The following is a 19385-nucleotide window of genomic DNA, read 5'->3' as shown; positions in this document are numbered from 1 at the left end:
AGTTTCAGAATAAATGACACACAACCTTTACATTTATAATAAGCCTTAGTGGGCAGTAGAGCTGGGCAGATATCTACCCCCTGTGGTATTATGTCTATTTCCATGCCAATAACCCCACAATATGACTTGCCATGGCTGCTCTTAACTCCAGTTGACCAGTTCTCATGGCCATGATTTTTACCCCCAATGTGTCTCACTACCTGGATCTTATGTGGAAAACTGTCTAGAAAAGGAAAGAAAAGGAGGAGAGGGGAGAAGAAAGGAGAGAAGGAGAGGGAAAGGAAGAGAAGGGAAAGAAAATAGCGTGTTGGTTGCTGTGGGTATGTCAGCAGAGGGAAGAGATGTCAGCTGATGCTGATGTTTCTCTAAACTAAGGACTATGAAAAGGTTTTGTTTTGTTTTTCCAAGTTAGGACAGAGACCAAAAAAGTGAAGAAATGTGTGGCTGTGCTTAGTGTGCTGATGAAACTATACCCACAAATTAAAGAATGATTTCTTTTCTTAAATAATTTATTTGTAATAAATTAGCAGTTAAATAGCAAATTATAATCAATGGTCAAGAACTCATAGAACATACTAACAGATTAAAAAGTCTTTGGTTGACACGTCTACTCACATTCTACAAAGCATGATAATTTCATGTCACAAAAAGCATATGAAAATTACTAAATACTTTCAGGAAAAGGTTAACACAATGGTAAGTGCTTTTGTTTGTTTTCAACCCCAGATACACGCTGACTGATCAGCACTAAGGAAAAGCTACAAAGGGTCAAGAGACGGGCATCTGTGCCCTAGACTTCTGCTGATGGCCCTGAGACCTTTGGAAAGTCATTCTCCCTGCTTGGATGTGGTTGCTAAACATTTCCATCATCGTCTAAAGAAGACCAAAGCATAGTTAGAAAATTTGGTTTAACTCTTCTGTTAGACTCTAATGACCCATAAACAGATGGAGCATTCGGTAGACTATAATGCATTTGAACTATGAAATCTTACTGCTAGGATCACCATGCCTTGACATGAAGATACCAGAGAAAACCATACAGAGTTTTGAATTAGCTTCTAGTCTCCTCACACATATTGTGACTATTTGGACCTGATGTAATATGTAATAACAGTTCTTCTTCTTCTTCTTCTTCTTCTTCTTCTTCTTCTTCTTCTTCTTCTTCTTCTTCTTCTTCTTCTTCTTCTTCTTCTTCTTCTTCTTCAACTGAAGTAGAATATCATGATTCCACAGAGGTCAAAGGAGACTTTCCACACACACAAGCCTCACTGTTGTGCTCCAGATGGATGTCCCTGCAGAGAAGACCCCATAGCTCTCCCAGGTTGGTTTCCGTAGTGGCTATCTCTTCATTCATCAGTCTTAACATTTATTGTATTTGCCCTCAATCAAACATTTCTCCTTTTTCAAAGTAAACTTTTAAATATATTCAGAGGGCAACAAGCATTGTTCTTTCATCTGATATCCAGTATAAGGAAGTCTTCATTACTGTCATCATGAGAGAGCAAGACAGCAGTTTTAAACTTACGATTGTTTTGTTTGCTGTTTTTTTGCCTGCCTGAAGTTCTGGGGTAATGGGGCCAGAGCAACATGGCTCAAGTCTCCTTTCAGCACTCAGCTGCTGTCCCAGTCACTTCCCATGCCACCTCTCTCCACAGTCTGGAACCACATGACTATTTAACGAGTGCTGCCCTGGGGGCTGACTGTCACTGTCACCCTAGGGAGCCCCATGACTTGGGCCAGGGGAAGAAACTCGGTAGTCATTCAGTAGAGTTCGGTCATCCCCATCTGGCAGGTGGGGCTTTTGTGGAAAGAGCCCCAGAATGTTTCCCTGAGCAGTGACTCCTGTCTGCTGCAGGCTTTGCTCGCCCAAGACCTTGACCAAGAAGTTGATATACCTCATTGCCAAGCGAAGGGTCTCATTTTTGCTCAGCTTCTTGTCTGGGGGGTGAGTAGGGATGAGTTTCCTCAGCTTGGCAAAGGCACTGTTGACACTCTGCTGCCTCCACCGCTCCCTGGTATTTGTGAAGATCTTTCTGGTCATGTCCAGGTTCCTGTGATAGGTGAGAAAAGAGTCTTTGGCAGCCACAACCTTGTAAGAGGTGCAGTTATAATCATATGTTCTCCCAAGAACCTTCAGTGTTAGCTCTTCTCAACTCATACTTAGGAAATCCATTTTTACCAAAAAATTTTAAAGACATTTTTTGGAAATCTCTTTTATAAAAAAAAAAAAAGATGAAAAAATAAAGGCAAAAAGACCAGCACACTGTTCTCCCTGATGATTTTGCAGTCGCCATTACAAAAGTGCATCTGGTCTTTTTCCTGTACCCTTCTTCTCCTATCCCCTGGTTTTTGAGGCTGGATCTCATGTATTCCAGAATGGCCTCAAACTTACTATATAGGCAAGGACAGTTTTGAACTTCTGATTCTCTTACTTTCACATCCTGAATCTGGGATTACAGGCTTGTGTCACCATGTTTTGATGTATGCATGCTGGGGGTTGAACCCAGGGCTTCATACATGCTAAAGCAGCAATCCTTCAACTAAGCTACATCTGTAGCTGTAGCTACCTCTCCAGCTTCCTTTATAACCCATCGTTCCCAGCTGATCATCTACAGCATAGACACAAGTACACAAGTGACTAAAATCCACACCTAGCCCATGGAGTATTGGATGTGAATGTACGGTGCATTAATAACTTTTAAGAACAGAGAAATAAAATGATATTTGGATTGGAGAAGACAGGGCAGCTCTCCTTGCTTTAACCGACCTCATCTGCTGGATTGGGCTCCAAACTCCAATAGCTAGAATGTTCACAGTTGGAGGACTGTGAGCAGGGTGGGAAAGGGCTGTGATACCCAGATTTATGAAAGCAGACATGCGGGTGTTTCACCTGAAAGGTGAGGCGCCTGTAATCTGTGGCGTGGGCCTCCAGAAGACACCTGAACTTCTTTTCCATAGCTGACCTTTTCCACATTAGGAAGGAGCATCAAATACTGCCAAATCTCCTTTGCCATCTTTAATCGTTGGAGGTATGAACCCCCTTTCTCCCCCACAAGGCCTGGCAAAGTGCATTTTAATGGGAACGGTCGTGACACACCGGCAAGTGTCTTGCTGCTTGCTCCAGCCTCAGCTCCCCAGGGCTCATAGGCTCTCTGCCCCCTCCCAAGAGTGATGTGCGTCGCTAACTCACTACCTTTTCATGCTCTTTCCTCCTTCTCAAATCTCCTCCTCACATTCTCCCCATTTCTTTCTCCAGACTCTTTCAAGAGCAGGCCTGCAGTCCTAGCTACTTAGGAGGCTAAGGCAGGAGGATTTGAAGTTCAAGGACTCCTTGAGCTACAGAAGGAGTTTGGTCTTCCTGGGCAAGAGCACTTGTCTGTAGCATGCATGAAGCAGGCCTAAGGTCCACCTCAAGAACTGGAAAAGAGACCAGCTCTACCCGGCCACCTCCTAACCCTGCCTATATAAGAGTCTTCATAGCAGAGCAAAATACTCTTCAGAGATGCTAGGATCAACCGCGGCTGTCAGCTGTGCCGTCACTGGAGTAAGCTACAGTGCACACTACTGTGTTGCCAGTGGTTTGTGGATCAAGGTATTCAATATATTGGTAATTTTGCCCAACTGTACGCTAATGTAAATGTTCTGAGCACATTTGAGGTCTAAATTAGTGATCTTCTGTAAGTCAGGTGTGTCAAATACGTTTTCAATGTGTGTTTTCAACCTCTGGCAGACTCTGGAGGAGGGTTCAGAACTACATCCTGAGTCAGCGTATGCCTTTATTGTACTGCTGCTGGACCCTCAGAAGTAGGGTTCAGAACTTGACTCTCAGGAGCTAGCCGCCTTTTGTTTATCTGACGGAGGAAAATAGATTCTGTAGATGCAGAGAAACAACACCTACATGTTAGAGCCTGCTTCCAAGGATACCACATCTCCCTGGAAAACAGACGGTAGATTAGGTCCTTGTTAGTAACGTACACTGGCCCATTGTCTTGTATCTAGCCTGAGTCATTTCTGAGTATTTTGCTTTTTGGTTCTAAAGCATGCTGTCAGAACTTTATCCCAACTATACCTGGAGCAGAAAGCTTCAGCTGCACCCACATCAAGGGGACTTGAAGACAGAAAGAAAACTATTAGGTTTTGTTCACCCCAGAGCAGGCCAGGATGGAGGGGGCAAAGTTGTCTTATCAAAAGAGGGTTTAGCTCAAGGCCAAGTCAACTCTAGTCCTTTGGGAGTGGGGGTCCTTTTCAAGCTGGGAGGAGAGGATTAGGCAGGATTAACTGGTTGTGGTGTTTTTCTAAGAGGGCTGGAGCCCATTGTATTAGAGAGACAGAAGGAACAGTATGGGGAGAAAAGAAAAGAAAAAAAAAACTTCTAAATGTAGCCTGCCATCCTAGGGATGCTTGGTAATTACTTGTTGATTTAGCCTCGAGTGTTTTACTCTCCTTCTCCACGGGAGGAAAGAGAAATCAGCAACTTAACACGCTGGAAAAGCCCAAAATAGAGGCCACTGGAAAATTGCTGCAGTACTTCTTAAATCAAAGGAAAATTACATTTAGTGTTTTTCCAGTTGCAAGGTCTGATTGCCTCTAATGTTGATTTCAAAGCAATAGAAGAGAGGGAAAATTCCACCCCAGATGCCATGGATAGATGTCGAAGCAAGGGCCAGGCAAGCATCTTTACAGCTGAGGACTCTCACTAGGTTAGGGTTCAGTAGCTTTTTTTTCCCTCTCTCCCCATGAATCTTTTTGGTGGTCTAGGGAAGCCACTCAGGATGATGATTTTAAGTACATATTGGTTCATATGTCAAAATTATAAATGCATAAGTTAAAATACGGAGATACAAAAAACAGTTAGTTATACTTAGTAGTTATTAAAATACTAAAATAAAAAGTGCAACATGATAATATATTTGCTTAATGTTTAACACATTTAAAAAACTATACAAAAAAATAAAAATAAAAACTACACATATCACCATAATTCCTAAGAAGTGACATTTGAGTTTTTTAAAAAAGGATCTGCGACTTTTGGGTTGTGACACTAGCATCCGGGACCTCCACTGGGGATAAGTTTGCTAACACTACCTTGTATTAGGATAAAACTTCGCTATTGTATCATATCTTAAAGCACAGTATCTGAACAGCTACTAAATACAATTGGTTATTTCCCATGTCTACTTATTTAAGATATTTAAAGCTGTTTTCTAGGAAGGGAACCCTAGGTAGGTAGGGATTATAGACCCAAGTTAATAATGGTGGGAAAAGCCTGGAGAAATGGCTCAGTAGTTACAAGCATAGGCTGTTCATCCAGGGGACCTGGGTTCAATTCCCAGTACCTACATGGCAGGCCATAATTGTCTGTAACTCCAACTCCAGAAGATTCAACCCCCTCTTTTGGGCACCAGGCATGAAAGTCAGGCACAGATACAAGTCCATATGCATAAAAATGCTAATTAAATTAAAAGTCTAAGAAAGACCCGCCTGGACAAATATCTCACCAAGGCATGGTTGCTGTAGAAAGCCCCTGGACTAATGCTTTGTTAAGTAATACATGAGTATATTATATGGTCACCAGAAAAGGTAGCCCATTAAATGGAGAAAATGACGCATTCTCCTAGAGAAGGTCATGCTGCCAATAGACATTGCTGCCCTTTGGTTCCTGCAGCTCCTGGGCTCAAACCCCGGGTCAGCTAGAAAGGCACAAAGTCGGTAGCTCACTTCGTCACCAAGTGTCTAGCCCCAGGCCTGTGGGCTCACAGGGCTCTTTTGTTCTTAAGATTTTCTGCTTATCTCCTGCAACCTGATCCGTGTATTTGTCTCTTCTTATGAATTTGTCCAAAGAAAGAAAGCTGGGCAGCAGTTTGAATAGCTAATCAGAGGATGGATGGGGTCTGACAGCCAACACTAGGCATGGCTCTGCTGTCTTAAGGAAAAAGTACCAAGCAAGAGTTATGGGGGGGGGGGAAATACGGAGGGGGGGAGGAGGTTACAAGGGGAGAGAGGTATGAGGGTAGAGGGCAAGAGGATGAGGAGAGGAAATGACTAGAACACAGTTTATTGAAAAATGTTACAATGACATCTAACCCCTTATATGTTGATTTTTAAAAAGTTATTCTATGCCAGTTCAAAAAAAGAAAGAAACAAACAAACAAAAGAAAAAAGAAAAAGTAAACAGTACAGTACACGGAAGGTCCCTACCTATCTACTTAACCATCCCACTCTCCATCCCTGCCGGTCTGAGGTCTGCGCTACATCCTCGCTCACACATACACATACACTCACATTTTAGCACTCACTATACATACTGTACTGTTGGCAGCTTGTCTCTCTTAAGCAGCTCACGTTACGCTCACTGGGCTCACTGGATACGCTCTGGGGGCCGCGGACTAAGGCCCTTGAACAGCTTTCCTGTGCCCGGGGGAGGAGCGGTCGGTTCTGAGGCGCACTTAAGAGCCTCGCAGCCTGGCCGCGCTTGACTCCTCTGCACATTTTGTCCAGTCTGCTGCTGCTGTCCCATCTATCCCTTCTCCGCCCTTTAAAAAAATAAGTTATCTCACCCCACCGTAGCAAACCATTGACCTACCCATATACATTATTTCGGGAAATACATGTAGTGGTTGAAATTTCAGATCTGCAGAGTCTCGAAGGGTTGCTAACAGATCTGGGGGTGATAGGGAACTGTCCCTGCATTTCAGCTAAAGCAGTTTTGACAACATGCCAGACCGGCTTCCCAAGTGCCGCGCTATTGCCACTGTCCCGCCGAAAGTTCCCGGGCCACCCAGAGTCCCCTCTTTAGCTGCTCCCACTCCCCAGTGTCCACGCACCTTCTTGCCAGGAGCTGGGAGCCGGCGCAGTCACAGTAGCCGTCGCAGCGCCAGGCTGTGTGCGCCCTCGCCTGGACGCAGGGTCGGTGCCACAGCCTTTATAGGACTCCGCCCTTTGTCTGGCGGCAGGAGGGGGGCTTCCCGCCGAGGACTCCCGCCAGTCCCTCCCCACCTTGCCCCGTCAGCCCTCCCAAGTGCAGTCTCCAAGGAGCGGTGGAGGAAGAAGTTCCCCTCTTTGTCTGAGGCTTTAGGGGAGGGGTTGCGGCTTCCAACCTCCTCTTGCAGACAAGCATCTCAATGCCTCAGACTCTTGCTAACTCCCTGGGTACTTCTTCAAACACCAGGACGGGTGTAGTCTGATCCACCTCCAGGTCTCCTTAATGAGTCTGAGGGATGCCGGCTGCAACTTTACCAAATACCCTCAGGAAATGCAGGCACACAACAAAGTTTAAAAGCATTGCACTGTACATATACTGTTGGATTCATATATGGGTCTGGTCTGTTTTTTCCTGTTGGTCAGCACAGCCATGGTTATTTTCAGGGATGGAGGGCCTCTGTTCTTGCCTCCCTTCTTCTGTCCTGTATCTTACAGAATGACCCGAGAAAACCCAAGTCAGATTTCTGTCACTTCTGAGATCTAAACTCCTCACTGGCATGCGGGCGTGTACACACACACACACACACACACACACGCACACGCACACGCACACGCACACGCACACGCACACACACACCAGAAAGAAAGTGAACAACAGACTTCAATTGGTCACTTTCAGGAACACATCAGGCATCCCCCTGCCTCCTAGCCTTTGCAGGGTTCTCTCTGCCTAACAAGCCTCTCCCAGGTTATTGATAGGAGTCCTTCCCTCCTCTTGTTCCTCACAGTTCTGCACCGGAAGCTTATGCCCCAGCCAGGCCCTGTTTGGAAGTCAAGGGGATAGTTCCAAACAAAACCAGACATAAGCGTCTGCCCTCACAGCACTGACGGTCTTTAGTTAGGTCTTTTCTCAGATGCCACCTTCCCAGGGAAGAGCTTTAAACTTTGTAAGATTGTATTTATCCATCTACTGAGAGAGGTGCTTCTGGGCCAACGTGTGGGGACAGAGACCAACTGGATGGAGTCGTTCTCTTCTTCGACTAATAAGTTCCAGGGATCAAATTCAGGTCTTCAGATTTGGCAGCCAGTGTCTTTCCCCAGTGAGCTATCTCATCAGTCCATTACCTAAGAGGTTTTAGCCTACTAAGATGGCGGTTGCCCATCCCCCACCCTCTGCACATGCCAGAAGCACAGGCACGCACGCACGCACGTACTTCATCCTTTGCCTGGTGTATTCTCGGTGCTTAACCCTGTAATAGTTACGGTACCTATCTTGTCTCCTATCTCTTCCATATCCATCATTCCCACACTGAATACATGTCCATCAAATGTTGCTTGATTAGTGTTCGATGGAATAATGAATCCCCAGGTATTTCTTTCTCTGAAGGTGGCAGGATTGGAGACAATGCATTCATAAATGCATTGCACCTTGGTGAATACGAGCAACCAGCTCTGGGGTTGTGTTTACCCAGGTTGAAATCTTTTCATTATTCCCTTGTGTGGTGGCGCTAAGCAAATTATCAAACTTCTCTAGTGTTCGGTTTCCTTATTTGTAAAATGGGAACGATGCTAGAACTGTGGGAACCAAATAAGGAAAAACAGGTACATTATTTAGGATCACAAGTAGTGCACAGTACAGCATCAATACATTTTTATTGCAGTTGCAATAAAAATTATTTATTTTATTGCTACAACTGCTTTCCAGTTCCCTTCTCTGTGGGAGGTTCATGCAACCCCTCCCACTGCCATGGGACCAGCAGCTCTGTAGAGCTGGGAAGATCATACTTCTCTGACCCAGTGCTGGGCTCGTCGTGGGCCTCACAGCAGCCCTTGAATGTGAGCAGATATGAGATTTACCATGCAGCAGAAACTCCAGCAGGATAACTGTGGGCTGAATCAGCAACACGGAAAGTCATGTTTGAGGTTGCTCCTGCAGCCTGGGGACCATGGAGCAAACTCCAAAGCACTCAACACCCTAGTGCAATGGGAGAGACCAATGCTGCCAGGCCCTGGGCCCTCAGGATGCTTGCTACCCCCGGGGCTCCTTACCTTATACCCATCTAAACTCACAGTTTTATTATAAATCAAAAAGGTACTGCCTGACTTGCAAAGCTCAGGTATGTTGGCAGAGCCAGAAAGGTGAAGAGGTCATGACAGACTAAATACCAGATTGACAGTTCGGAGTAGTGGAAAACATGGACTTTAGTTACCACCAGAAGTAGAAGATTCTGGCTGGATGATCTGACGTGGCTTGTGGAGAGGATGGTATGAGAACAAATGGAGCCTCCTAACTTCTTCCTCTACTCCTACGCCCTGGCCTGGTTCTCCTCAGTGAAGGGTTTTGTGTATTAATTATGTGGACTCCAGGTCCACAAAGACCTAACTAACTGAACTAACACTGAAAATGGGTTTGGGGCCTTTTGAAAATCAACTCCCAGGGTTCCCAGATGCCCAGATTGTTGTCTAGAAGGTGGGTCCAGGGTAGGCAATGGACGAGAACAGGCTTCTAACTTACATCAGGGCTCCAGGCACCCCGAACCTTGGTGCAGAGGGTGGAGGGTAGGAAGACAACAAACAGTGTGTGGCAAAAATGGGAACAGTGAAGACTGCTTGAGTGTACTGGCTGTGTCAACTTGACATAGGCTGGAGTTACCACAGAGAAAAGAGCCTCCCTTGAGGAAATGCCTCCATGAGATCCAGTTGTAAGGCATTTTCTCAATTAGTGATCAAGAGGGGAGGGCCCCTTGTGGGTGGTGCCATCCCTGGGCTGGTAGTCCTGGGTTCTATAAGAAAGCAAGCTGAGCAAGCCAGGGGAAGCAAGCCAGTAAGAAACATCTCTCTGCTTCCTGACCTGCTTTATTTAGTTCCTGTCCTGACTTCCTTTGATGATGAACAACAATGTGGAAGTGTAAGCTGAATAAACCCTTTCCTCCCCAAGTTGCTTCCTTTTTGGGGGTGGGTGGGTAATACGGAGTTTCTCTGTGTAGCCCTGACTGTCCTGGAACTCACTCTGTAGTTGCAGAGTTCAAGGCTGGCCTTGAACTCAGAAATCTGCCTGCCTCTGCCTCCCAAGTGCTAGGATTAAAGGTGTGCCCCACCACCACCTGGCCCCAACTTGCTATTTGGTCATGATGTTTTTTGCAGAAATGAAAACCCTGATTAAGACATGGGGACTCCAAGACTCATTCTGGTTGTATCTTAAAGGTGGGGAGGAGGAAGAAGAAAAGAGAGTTGGTTAAATTGCGCACAGAAACACAACTTAGTATTTGCAGAAAATACCTGTGGCCTGCTCCTCTTTCTGCCCTCCCACCCGGGTCCCCCCTCCTGGCTCTTTCTGAGTGCTCCAGGAGAGAAATTGTTCCTACGGTGTCCGTGCTTTTCCACTCTGTCCGACGATATCACAACTCTACGGGCCACACCAAAGCTGCTTCCTCTTCACCTTAGCCAAAAACTGTGAGGTGCTGTATTTTCTCAATGGCACGTTTTCATTTGTGAAGAATTAGATGATGCTAAGTGAAACAAGTTATACCATAAAACCTGTGAGGGTGGACAGGAATTCAGACAAAGAACTAAGACTCAGAGAAAGGGGCGTAAGTGTGTTAGTACACTTGAAGAGGGTTGGCTTTTGTTCTCAAACCTTCCTAAATGTTACTGTTCACTTAGATTTTAGATGCCATTTGGGTTGGTGGTTTCCTAGCAGTGTCTCTTCAGAAGGATGGGTCTGGTCCCATCCCATTCCCCAGGGTAGAGAGTTTAGAGGCTCGGTCCTGCAGAGGAAGAGGTTGGAGTAGGAATTTCCATAATCCGATTATGGGGATTAAGTTTAGGCAGCTAAATGCCTCTATGTGCTTGAGCTAAACCCCTTACTATTCATGGCTCTCACTGCCCCCTGGAGAGACTGCACCTGCAGAGCTCCTGGGGCGGGAGGGGGATGGGCGGGTCCTGATGCGGCTTCAGTGGTCCTGCAGCTTTAATTGATCTGTCTGGATTAGCCAGTGATGTGAGTGCAGGCCTTCTAGTCCTCTGTGCAGAACTGTGAGTTTCAGGAAAAGCAAGGTGTCCCTGGAGCTTCTGCCAGCCCAGGTGGGTATGGGTGGCCAAAGTCGTGTTGACTAGAGAGTCTGTGTCAGCCTTCACCAGTCTTAAACTTTCCTATCACCTCCCCACTCCCCACCCCTGTAAACCCCACTCTGAATCCTCACTTGTAGGTTTCAAGGCATCATCTTTTCATGCAGTAAGATATTCTTCCCTGCCCCCAACCACACATTACACGTGGCACCCCCAATTTCTTCTTCATAGGAAATAGCTGGGTTTTGACGTCTAACAGAACTTAAAAGCACAGGCACATCTCTTTTCCTTCATGAATTCTATCTCTTTAAATAAATTCTGGCAGGTTACTGGATACATTCTGATCTTTTCAGATTCATCGGTGGGTTAAGTTTTTTGTTTCAGTTTTTTGAGACAGGGTCTTGCTATGACGCCCAGGCTAGGAATGTGTGAGCGACCATCCTGTCTCTGTCATCGCTGTGTGCAGTGACATCTGACTGCTTTAGATTCTAAAGTCTGTTTGTGTTTGTTTTTTCTCTTCTACAAAGTGTTTTTAAGTGTTTCCTTGTTCTTAGAGCTTCCTAGTATTGTCCTTGTTGTTACTGGCAATGACTTGCTATTACTTTCTGTTTGCTTGCTTTTTTGTTTTTTTTTGTTTTTTTTTTTTTTTTCCAGACAGGGTTTCTCTGTGTAGCCCTGGCTGTCCTGGAACTCACTCTGTAGACCAGGCTGGCCTCGAACTCAGAAATCCACCTGCCTCTGCCTCCCAAGTGCTGGGATTACAGGCGTGCGCCACCACCGCCCGGCATCGCTATTACTTTCTAATGTTATTGTGGCATGCTCAAAGATGCACATAATATTTTTTTTGTTCTGACACATTTTTTGAGATTTTTGAAACATAAAAAAGTTTCAAGATTTAAGTTTTTATCCCCAATCACTTTTCACTCTAAATAATGAGTCAGGATTTCTTGCTGAGCCCAGAGAAGGATCATTTGGCTCATCTACGTACCCAGTTTGCTCTGGTAACCCCATTACTACCTTACAGGTAGGCAGACAGATCTGCCTGCATTTACTCGGGGATCTGAAGTCCTGTCCTAATACTTTCTTTACCCAGTGAGTCATCCCCCACGCCCTGGGCTCATTCTTTTACAGTTAATTTATTGAACTGGTAATGACTCTTGGCCAGAGGAAACCTTCTTGGTAAATGTAAATTTCTTGTACTCCTTTTATAAAGGAGCCCCCATCTCTATGCTGAGTTCTTTACAACAAATCTCATTTTTTGCTCCTTGCCTCCTGGTGAGCTTCTGGGGGCCTGGGAGACCATGCTTTCGCATGCTGGAGCTGCGCGGGAGAATGAACACCAGGAAGCACTTTCTGTAATGGTGTTTGGTTTTCTTTTTTCTTCCTTCTACCTTTCTCCCAGCAGACACAAAGCTTGTTTCTTGTGACTCTCTGCAAAGGCATGGGAAGGATTGAGGCCATATGAGGAGGAGCAGGAGCATAAGGAGGAGTAGTGAGAAACTCCGAGGAGGAAGGCGGGGCCATGGGGATGATGCCCGGACTCTGGGCAGGAATTTCTCTTTCTTCTCTCATTACTTAACCCTAAGCATCTGTGTCACCCAGGCATTTCACTCAAGGTACCTCACTAGTATGTTCTCTCTCTCTCTCTCTCTCTCTCTCTCTCTCTTTCTCTCTCTCTCATACAAACACACACACACACACACATACACACACACATGCACTCACACACACTCACACATGCACACACACATATATACATGTATCTGTGTGTATGCATACAATATATGTACGTGTATAGACAATATATGTATATGTACAACATATGTATATGTGTGTAACTATGTTACCAGGCAAGTTATAATTGTAGACAAAACAAAATATTCCTAACAAAGTTAAGCACTAAAATATATACCAAAGGGGAAACAAAACCCTGGGCACAGAGTGGACTCGGTTGAGTTGGCAGAGGCTACAGGCCCTCCTCAGTGTGGACTCCTCCATTTGCAGAGCACACCATGCCACTCTGACTGACAGGCTTCTAGCTCCTTCTTCTTCCTCACCCCAACAGCCCCCCCCCCCCCCCGACCCCACATAAGAAGGGTAACTATGGATAAAAGCCAGTGAGATAGCAAAGCAAGCCATACAGAAGGGAAAATATACTGATCTGGCCTCCATTTCTGCCTGAGTGTGGAGGCAGAGGCAGAGGCAGAGAGGCAGAGAGGCTGAGAGGCAGAGGCAGTGGGCTGAGTGAGAGCTCTGGTCTGCTCTTTCAATGGAGGGGAGTAAATTGTTTCACTTTTAGATTTCTCTGAGTCAGCCCAAAGAAGATATGCTAGAACCTTGAAACTAACACATAAAGAATATCTACTAAATGGGGTCCACATATGCACTGGACAGGTAGAAGCATCTTTGAAGATGTCTCCTATATATAACACGGGGCATCATAACATCAATTGTTTAGGATACTAAGAAATGTGAGGCGGCTCACTGTGGTAGTTAAGACTTGAGCTCTAGAGGTGGATCACCCGTACCACGAGTGCTCTGACCAGCGGTCATCCCAGGTAGCTGTTCTCCCAGCTGTGGTTTTACTAAACTTCATGAGTTTCTAGGAAGACTCTGTGAGCTGTTCTATATAAAGTCTGAAGTAAGTGGTCTGAGGGCTGAGGACTGGTAGAATGCTTGCTTAGTCCTACCTTTCAACCACACACCTACAACCTGGTGTGGTACTATAGGCCTGTAATTCAGCACTAACAGGGTGGAGACGGGAGAGTCTAAAGTTCAAGTTTATCCTTGGCTGCACAGGGGAGAAGAGAGAAAGAGAGGGAGGGAGAGGGAGGCAGGGAGGGAGAGGGAGGCAGGGAGGGAAGGAGGGATTGATTTACATTTAAATACTTGTTCTTTCATTTTAGGGATAGGGAAATCTAAGCACAGGGCTCTAATTTTCTGCAATGGGCATTGTGAATTGCCTTCTTTGGCCTGCTCAGCCCTGTATTCTGGCCCCTCCTTCCCTTGAGTGTCCTGGAGCAGCGCTGCCCTGAAGTAGTGTATGGAAGAACCAGAGCCCAGGGCCAGAGGAGGGCGAGGCCAGTTATGAAAGCAAACCTTCTCCAGAGCATCTGGCCTTTCATCAATGCTTGCCACTCTCCAGGACCCAGTCTCCTTGGTAACACCTTCCACATCCACATCCACATCCATTGCCACGCCCACACATATAGATGCCCTCTCTAAGACATCTGGTGTGGAGGCCAGGTGAGTATTTCTGTCCAGAGCAAATGCTGACCACTGAAGAGGGGGCACATAACTGCCTTAAGGGAGTGGACTTTTGTTTTTCTTTCTCCCATAGTTACAATCAGAGGGTCACACAGCCCTGGGTGTGCCCAGCTGTCTGCCAACCATTCAAAACAAGGCTGGCTTGGCCTTAACCCTGTCGGCCTGGAGCAGTTAATGCTTCTATTTTTCAAGCAATAAACCCAAGAGCAATGGAGAAAAGGAAGGGAAAGGAGGAGGGTGGGCTGGATCAGGTACTGGGGAAGAAGGGGGTGGGTGGGGTTGTTTTCCCCTATTTATTCTCTGGTCTTTGTATAAGAACATGACTCATCTACTGGCTCCCAGGACAGGATTTAGATGCTCTGTGGGCAGCAGATAAGAGGGCAGCTTACTTGTAGAAAGTAAATACGTTGAATATTCCTCGTAAAGTCAATAATGCCAGGCTTATCAGCTACCCTCATTCCCCATTCCGCCCCCAGGGGACCAGACTTAAAAATAAAGGCCACAATTCTGGGAACATGGAGTAGAGGTGCTGGGTTGGGCTGAGAAGGGCCCCTGTTCCCCCTGGGCTGTATTTTAGGCAGGTGGGGGAACTCTGCCAAGCTCAAGCTGCTCAGAGCCCTGGGCTCTGATAAATCCCAATGCAAACACACACACACACACACACACACACACACACACAACAGGACTTGAAAGCAGCACCTCCTTATCCCTCAAATCCAGCAGAGGTTTCCAGGAAGCGTCTTAGAAAAATTAGGAGATGTCACTTGAAATCCGATCAAGGAAGACCTACAAAGAAAATAGATCAACAAAGAAAAGCTTGTTTTCCCGCCAGGGTTCTCACCTCTGCCATTAATAACAGCTATCAGTGCTGACCTCTGCGCTCAAGACGGTGCCTGTCTCTTTAACCGGTGGGGATTTGGTGTCTTTGCTAATGATCTGAAACAACTGCTACCAGCTGCTGTCTCGGGCCCATTCTGAAGACTCCGCCCTAGTGGCAGCAGTCTGCCCTGAGCCTGGCTCGCCTTCCACCCACCCACTGCCCGTGTTTTTGCAGGGATTCAAGGCTGGCCCAGGTCCATTCACTTGTAATAAGTATTTGCGGTTTCTCTGGCTGAGGCAGTGGACTCTCTGGCTTGGTGGAAATGGGCATGAATGAAAACATGATGGACTTATCCCACTTCATTTATTAGGGCCCAAACATTTGTGTAGAGGGACAAACAGAACGGAAGAAGTAAGGGCAGTGGCTAGGCTCAGTCATCCACATCCTGGGACAACTACAGGAATTTGTTACCCTTATGAGCCTGGGGTTTCAGGAGGTGAGAATGAGGAGCGGACCCAGACCCAGAATTTAACATCTTTACTGAGCTATCTCTGTGTGTGAAGTCCATCCCTCCCTGGTCTCCAGTTTGCAGCAGGTACAGATATGGCTCTGGTCTCTTCTTCACATTGCCTACACCGTGAAGCACAGGCCCAGCATGGAGTACAGGGATTCCTCATGGAGTCTATTTTTAAGTTTCAAAAATTGCCTTCATGCCCTTCCCACAACCCAGAAAATCCTACTAACATCTCTGTTCAGCTGACTTCTAAATAGTTTTCAAAAGCCTGTACAAGACCTTGTTTTGTCCTATTGTACAAACTCTGTGCTTTTGAGCAAGACCACCACCAAAGCCTCCCTGTTCACCCTGCCCATGAGTAATTTTGATGTTGGAGCCCTGTTGTGGCTGGCACGGGTAGGTTATTCCTAGGAGTGACCTCATCTGAGCCATCTTGGGTTTAGTGCTTACCTGGCTAAACATCACTTGGAACTCTAGGATGGTTGTGGTGCTGGGAATTGAACCTGGGTCCTCTGCAAGAGCAACAAGTGCTCTTAACTGCCGGAGATCTCTCCAGGTCACTATGTTTCTCTTTTTGAACTCATACTATCTATATATGTTGCTTTTCCTGAGACACATCTTACAAACTCACAGTATGTAATACTCTTCAGGATAAAATCTAAAGAAATAATCTCGGCTCCGTTTTTAGGAGGCAGGTTTTTTCAGGTTGCTGGTTTTTGTTTTGATTTTTTTTTAGTTGTGTGTGTGTGTGTGTGTGTGTGTGTATTGGGGGAAGGGAGACACTAAGACAAGCAGCATGCACAGGGGCCAAAAACTGGCATTGGGTGTCCTCTTCTATTGCTCTCCACCTTATTTATTTTTAATTTTTTTTATTCGATATATTTTTTATTTACATTTCAAATGATTTCCCCTTTCCTAGCCCCCCCACTCCCAAAAAGTCCCATAAGCCCCCTTCTCTCCCCCTGTCCTCCCACCCACCCCTTCCCACTTCCCCATTCTGGTTTTGCTGAATACTGCTTCATTGAGTCTTTCCAGAACAAGGGGCCACTCTTCCTTTCTTCTTGTACCTCATTTGATATGTCTCCACCTTATTTTTAAAGGCAACATCTCTTACTGAACCCGGAACTGACTGACTAGGGTGTGTTGAAGGGGCTTAAAAAGAGAGGATTGGGGTTAAGGGAGTGTGGCACGGGGGTGTGGGGGAAGGGGGTGCACAGGCGGGCCCTCGCCCCAGCACCTCTTTCTCCTGAGGGACCACATGCACACAGACATGGTATAGAATAGAGTTTATTCAGATTCAGGGTAGAGAGGCACAGAGAGAGAGAGAGAGAGAGACAGAGACAGAGACAGAGAGAGAGAGAGAGACAGAGACAGAGAGAGAAGAGAAGTGGAGAAGTAGAGGCCGGCCATGACCATGTGGGGAGAGGGGGGATGGGAGGAGAGCCTAAGGGGCAGAGAGGTGAGAGTGTGATGAGAGAGCAGAGAGAGAGAGCAGAGAGAGAGAGAGAGAGAGAGAGAGAGAGAGAGAGAGAGAGAGAGAGAGAGAGAGAGAGCAAAAAGAGAGGAGGGGCAAGTAGCCCCTTTTATAGTGGGCCAGGTCTATGGGGTGGGGCACACCTGGCTGTTGCCAGGTAAGTGTGGGGGGTGGAGCTTAGACTGACTACCAACATGTGTAGCCCACCAAGTCCACCTGTCTCTGCTCCCAATACCCAGTGCTCCTTTCCCTGGCTATATGCTGGGACTTGGATCCAAACTCAAGTTCTAATCCTTAGAGCACAAGTGCTTCATCCACTGTGTCTGTGTCTGTGCACTTCAGCCCTTATTTCACTCTTCCTTCATCATTGTTACACGGGATGGATAATAACCTTTTTTTTCCCCTCAAAGATTTATTTATTTTATGTATAGGAATACACTATAGCTGTCTTCAGACACACCAGACGATCTCGTTACAGATCCCATTACAGATGGTTGTGAGATACCATGTGGTTGCTGGGAATTGAACTCAGGACCTCTAAAAGAACAGTCTGTGCTCTTAACCACTGAGCCATCTCTCCAGCTGGGAAAATAATCTTTTATAGGTTTTGGTGTTTTTATTTGTATTTTCTGTCATTGTTGGAGATTGGGCCCAGGGCCTCATATGTGCTCCCTAGAATTAGTGTACAGACAGACAGATAGACAGACAGACAGACACACACATACACACACACAAGTTGTCTTAAATTACATTTATCAGAATAACTGTTTAGCAGCTAGACTTATTGCTGCTGGGTTTCTGTCTGCTGAAGAAGCTATCCTTTTTTTCCATAAGACACTACACCATATTCATGTGGGACGTTTGCTTTACTTTGATCATCAGTGTCCATTCTTTGCCAGCACTAAGGTCTCCACTACAGCATTAGCTTGTGGGGGCCTTGATAAAGTTCCACAGTGGGGCTTAAACTGTAGACTTTTTCTTAGTTATGGAGCTAGAAATCCAAATCAGGGCACTGGCAGATCCCTTCTGTGGGTTTCTCTCCAGGCCGTAGATGGACACCTGACCACACATGGTACTCTCTTTATGAGACATTCTTGACCTGCTCTCTTACACTGACACAGTCACCATTGGATTAGGATTTACACATATGTCCTCCATTTTACTTTCATTGGTTATTTAATGGTTCTGTTTCTACATCCCATATTATTGCGCACACTGAAAGTTAAGTTGGGATTTAATAAAAAAAGGTTGCCCCTAAAAATTATATAATTCAAATAAATGTATTACATACATTTAGAATTTTTTCTTTTGGTCTTTTGTCTCTCTTACTATATACTTTTATATGTAAAACTTAGTATTGGGTAGAATAACTATAGCATCACTATGAGAAGCTGGGGTCAAGGGTTGGATGGATGGCGCATCTCTTTCAGAGGAGAGGTGAGAGGAACTCAGGGATTGTGAGCTGTATTGGTTCCCCTTTCTCTGGCTCTGTTCCCAGGGGCTCCCCATCCCAAACAGCAGGGGTCATCTGCCCCAGCAGCCTGGATGCCTAGATAGATTCTCTGACCAGCATGCTCAGTGGTCTGGTCATGGGAAGGAGCTATGCTCTCTGGCATTTAGACCTATAGACCTAACAGAGCTGCTGTTCCTCCTCTATCGCTGGCCTCCCTTACCTCACCTGGCCCTGCTTTCTCTGTACAAGTCTCAATGCAGCTCAAGCTCTGAAAGCCTACAGACAGGGGTCTTCTCCCAGGCCCGGATGAAGTCTAGGGGACTAGGATTACCATGAGCCAGAACCATGTGGTAAGAACGAAAGCTGCTGAGGTGCGTAGCCCTGGGGAGGAGGGGAAGTTAGGGCGTGGGCCGCAGCTCCCCTTAGGCCAATGTTTACAAGAAGATCTGGAGATACTGGCCAAGAAATCAGTGCACGTAAGAGTTGTGTGGTATTCGCCAGAGAAGACTGCTCAGACTTGGGTTTAAGCCAATAGAAAGTCTGTGTTAGCCGGCCAGTGACTACACTGGGTATTCAGGATCCCAGTGTAACACCGAACCTTCCTCAAGGTGAGGTTTTTAGCACAAAAACCATTGCAATCCCCCATGGCTACACAGCTGGCCAGTCCAAATCTGCTTCAACCCTGGCCTGATCTTCAAAACCTTATCAAGGGACTCTCCAAGGGAAAAGGGCAAATAATCTCATGTTCTTGTATGGGCAGAGGAACAGGAAGATCTTCAGGAATTTGATCTTCATGGCCTTGATCAGGGCACGTAAGTTGGGGACTTCTTGTCTTTGGCTCTGCCTCCAGGGCCCCACAGTTTTGATC

The 19385-nt window shown here is 46.1% G+C and overlaps 1 protein-coding gene across 1 annotated transcript; it reads right to left on the bottom strand.

The window, feature by feature from the left end:
- Positions 1–1166: 1166 nt before the first annotated feature.
- Tal2 (TAL bHLH transcription factor 2) lies at positions 1167–6883 on the bottom strand. Its single transcript, XM_052175495.1, has 2 exons — positions 6825–6883; positions 1167–2051 (listed from the first exon to the last, which is right to left on the bottom strand). The coding sequence occupies exon 2, from the start codon at positions 2039–2041 to the stop codon at positions 1715–1717; it is 327 nt and encodes a 108-aa protein (XP_052031455.1). The 5' UTR covers positions 2042–2051; positions 6825–6883; the 3' UTR covers positions 1167–1714.
- Positions 6884–19385: the final 12502 nt, after the last annotated feature.

The sequence above is a fragment of the Apodemus sylvaticus genome, chromosome 3 (genome assembly GCF_947179515.1).
Source record: "Apodemus sylvaticus chromosome 3, mApoSyl1.1, whole genome shotgun sequence".
NCBI lineage: Eukaryota > Metazoa > Chordata > Mammalia > Rodentia > Muridae > Apodemus > Apodemus sylvaticus.
This window is presented reverse-complemented; position numbering and strand designations above follow the sequence as displayed.

Excerpts from the sequence above, each read along its gene's own strand:
- Tal2 (XM_052175495.1), bottom strand. The coding sequence starts at position 2,041 with ATGACCAGAAAGATCTTCACAAATACCAGGGAGCGGTGGAGGCAGCAG.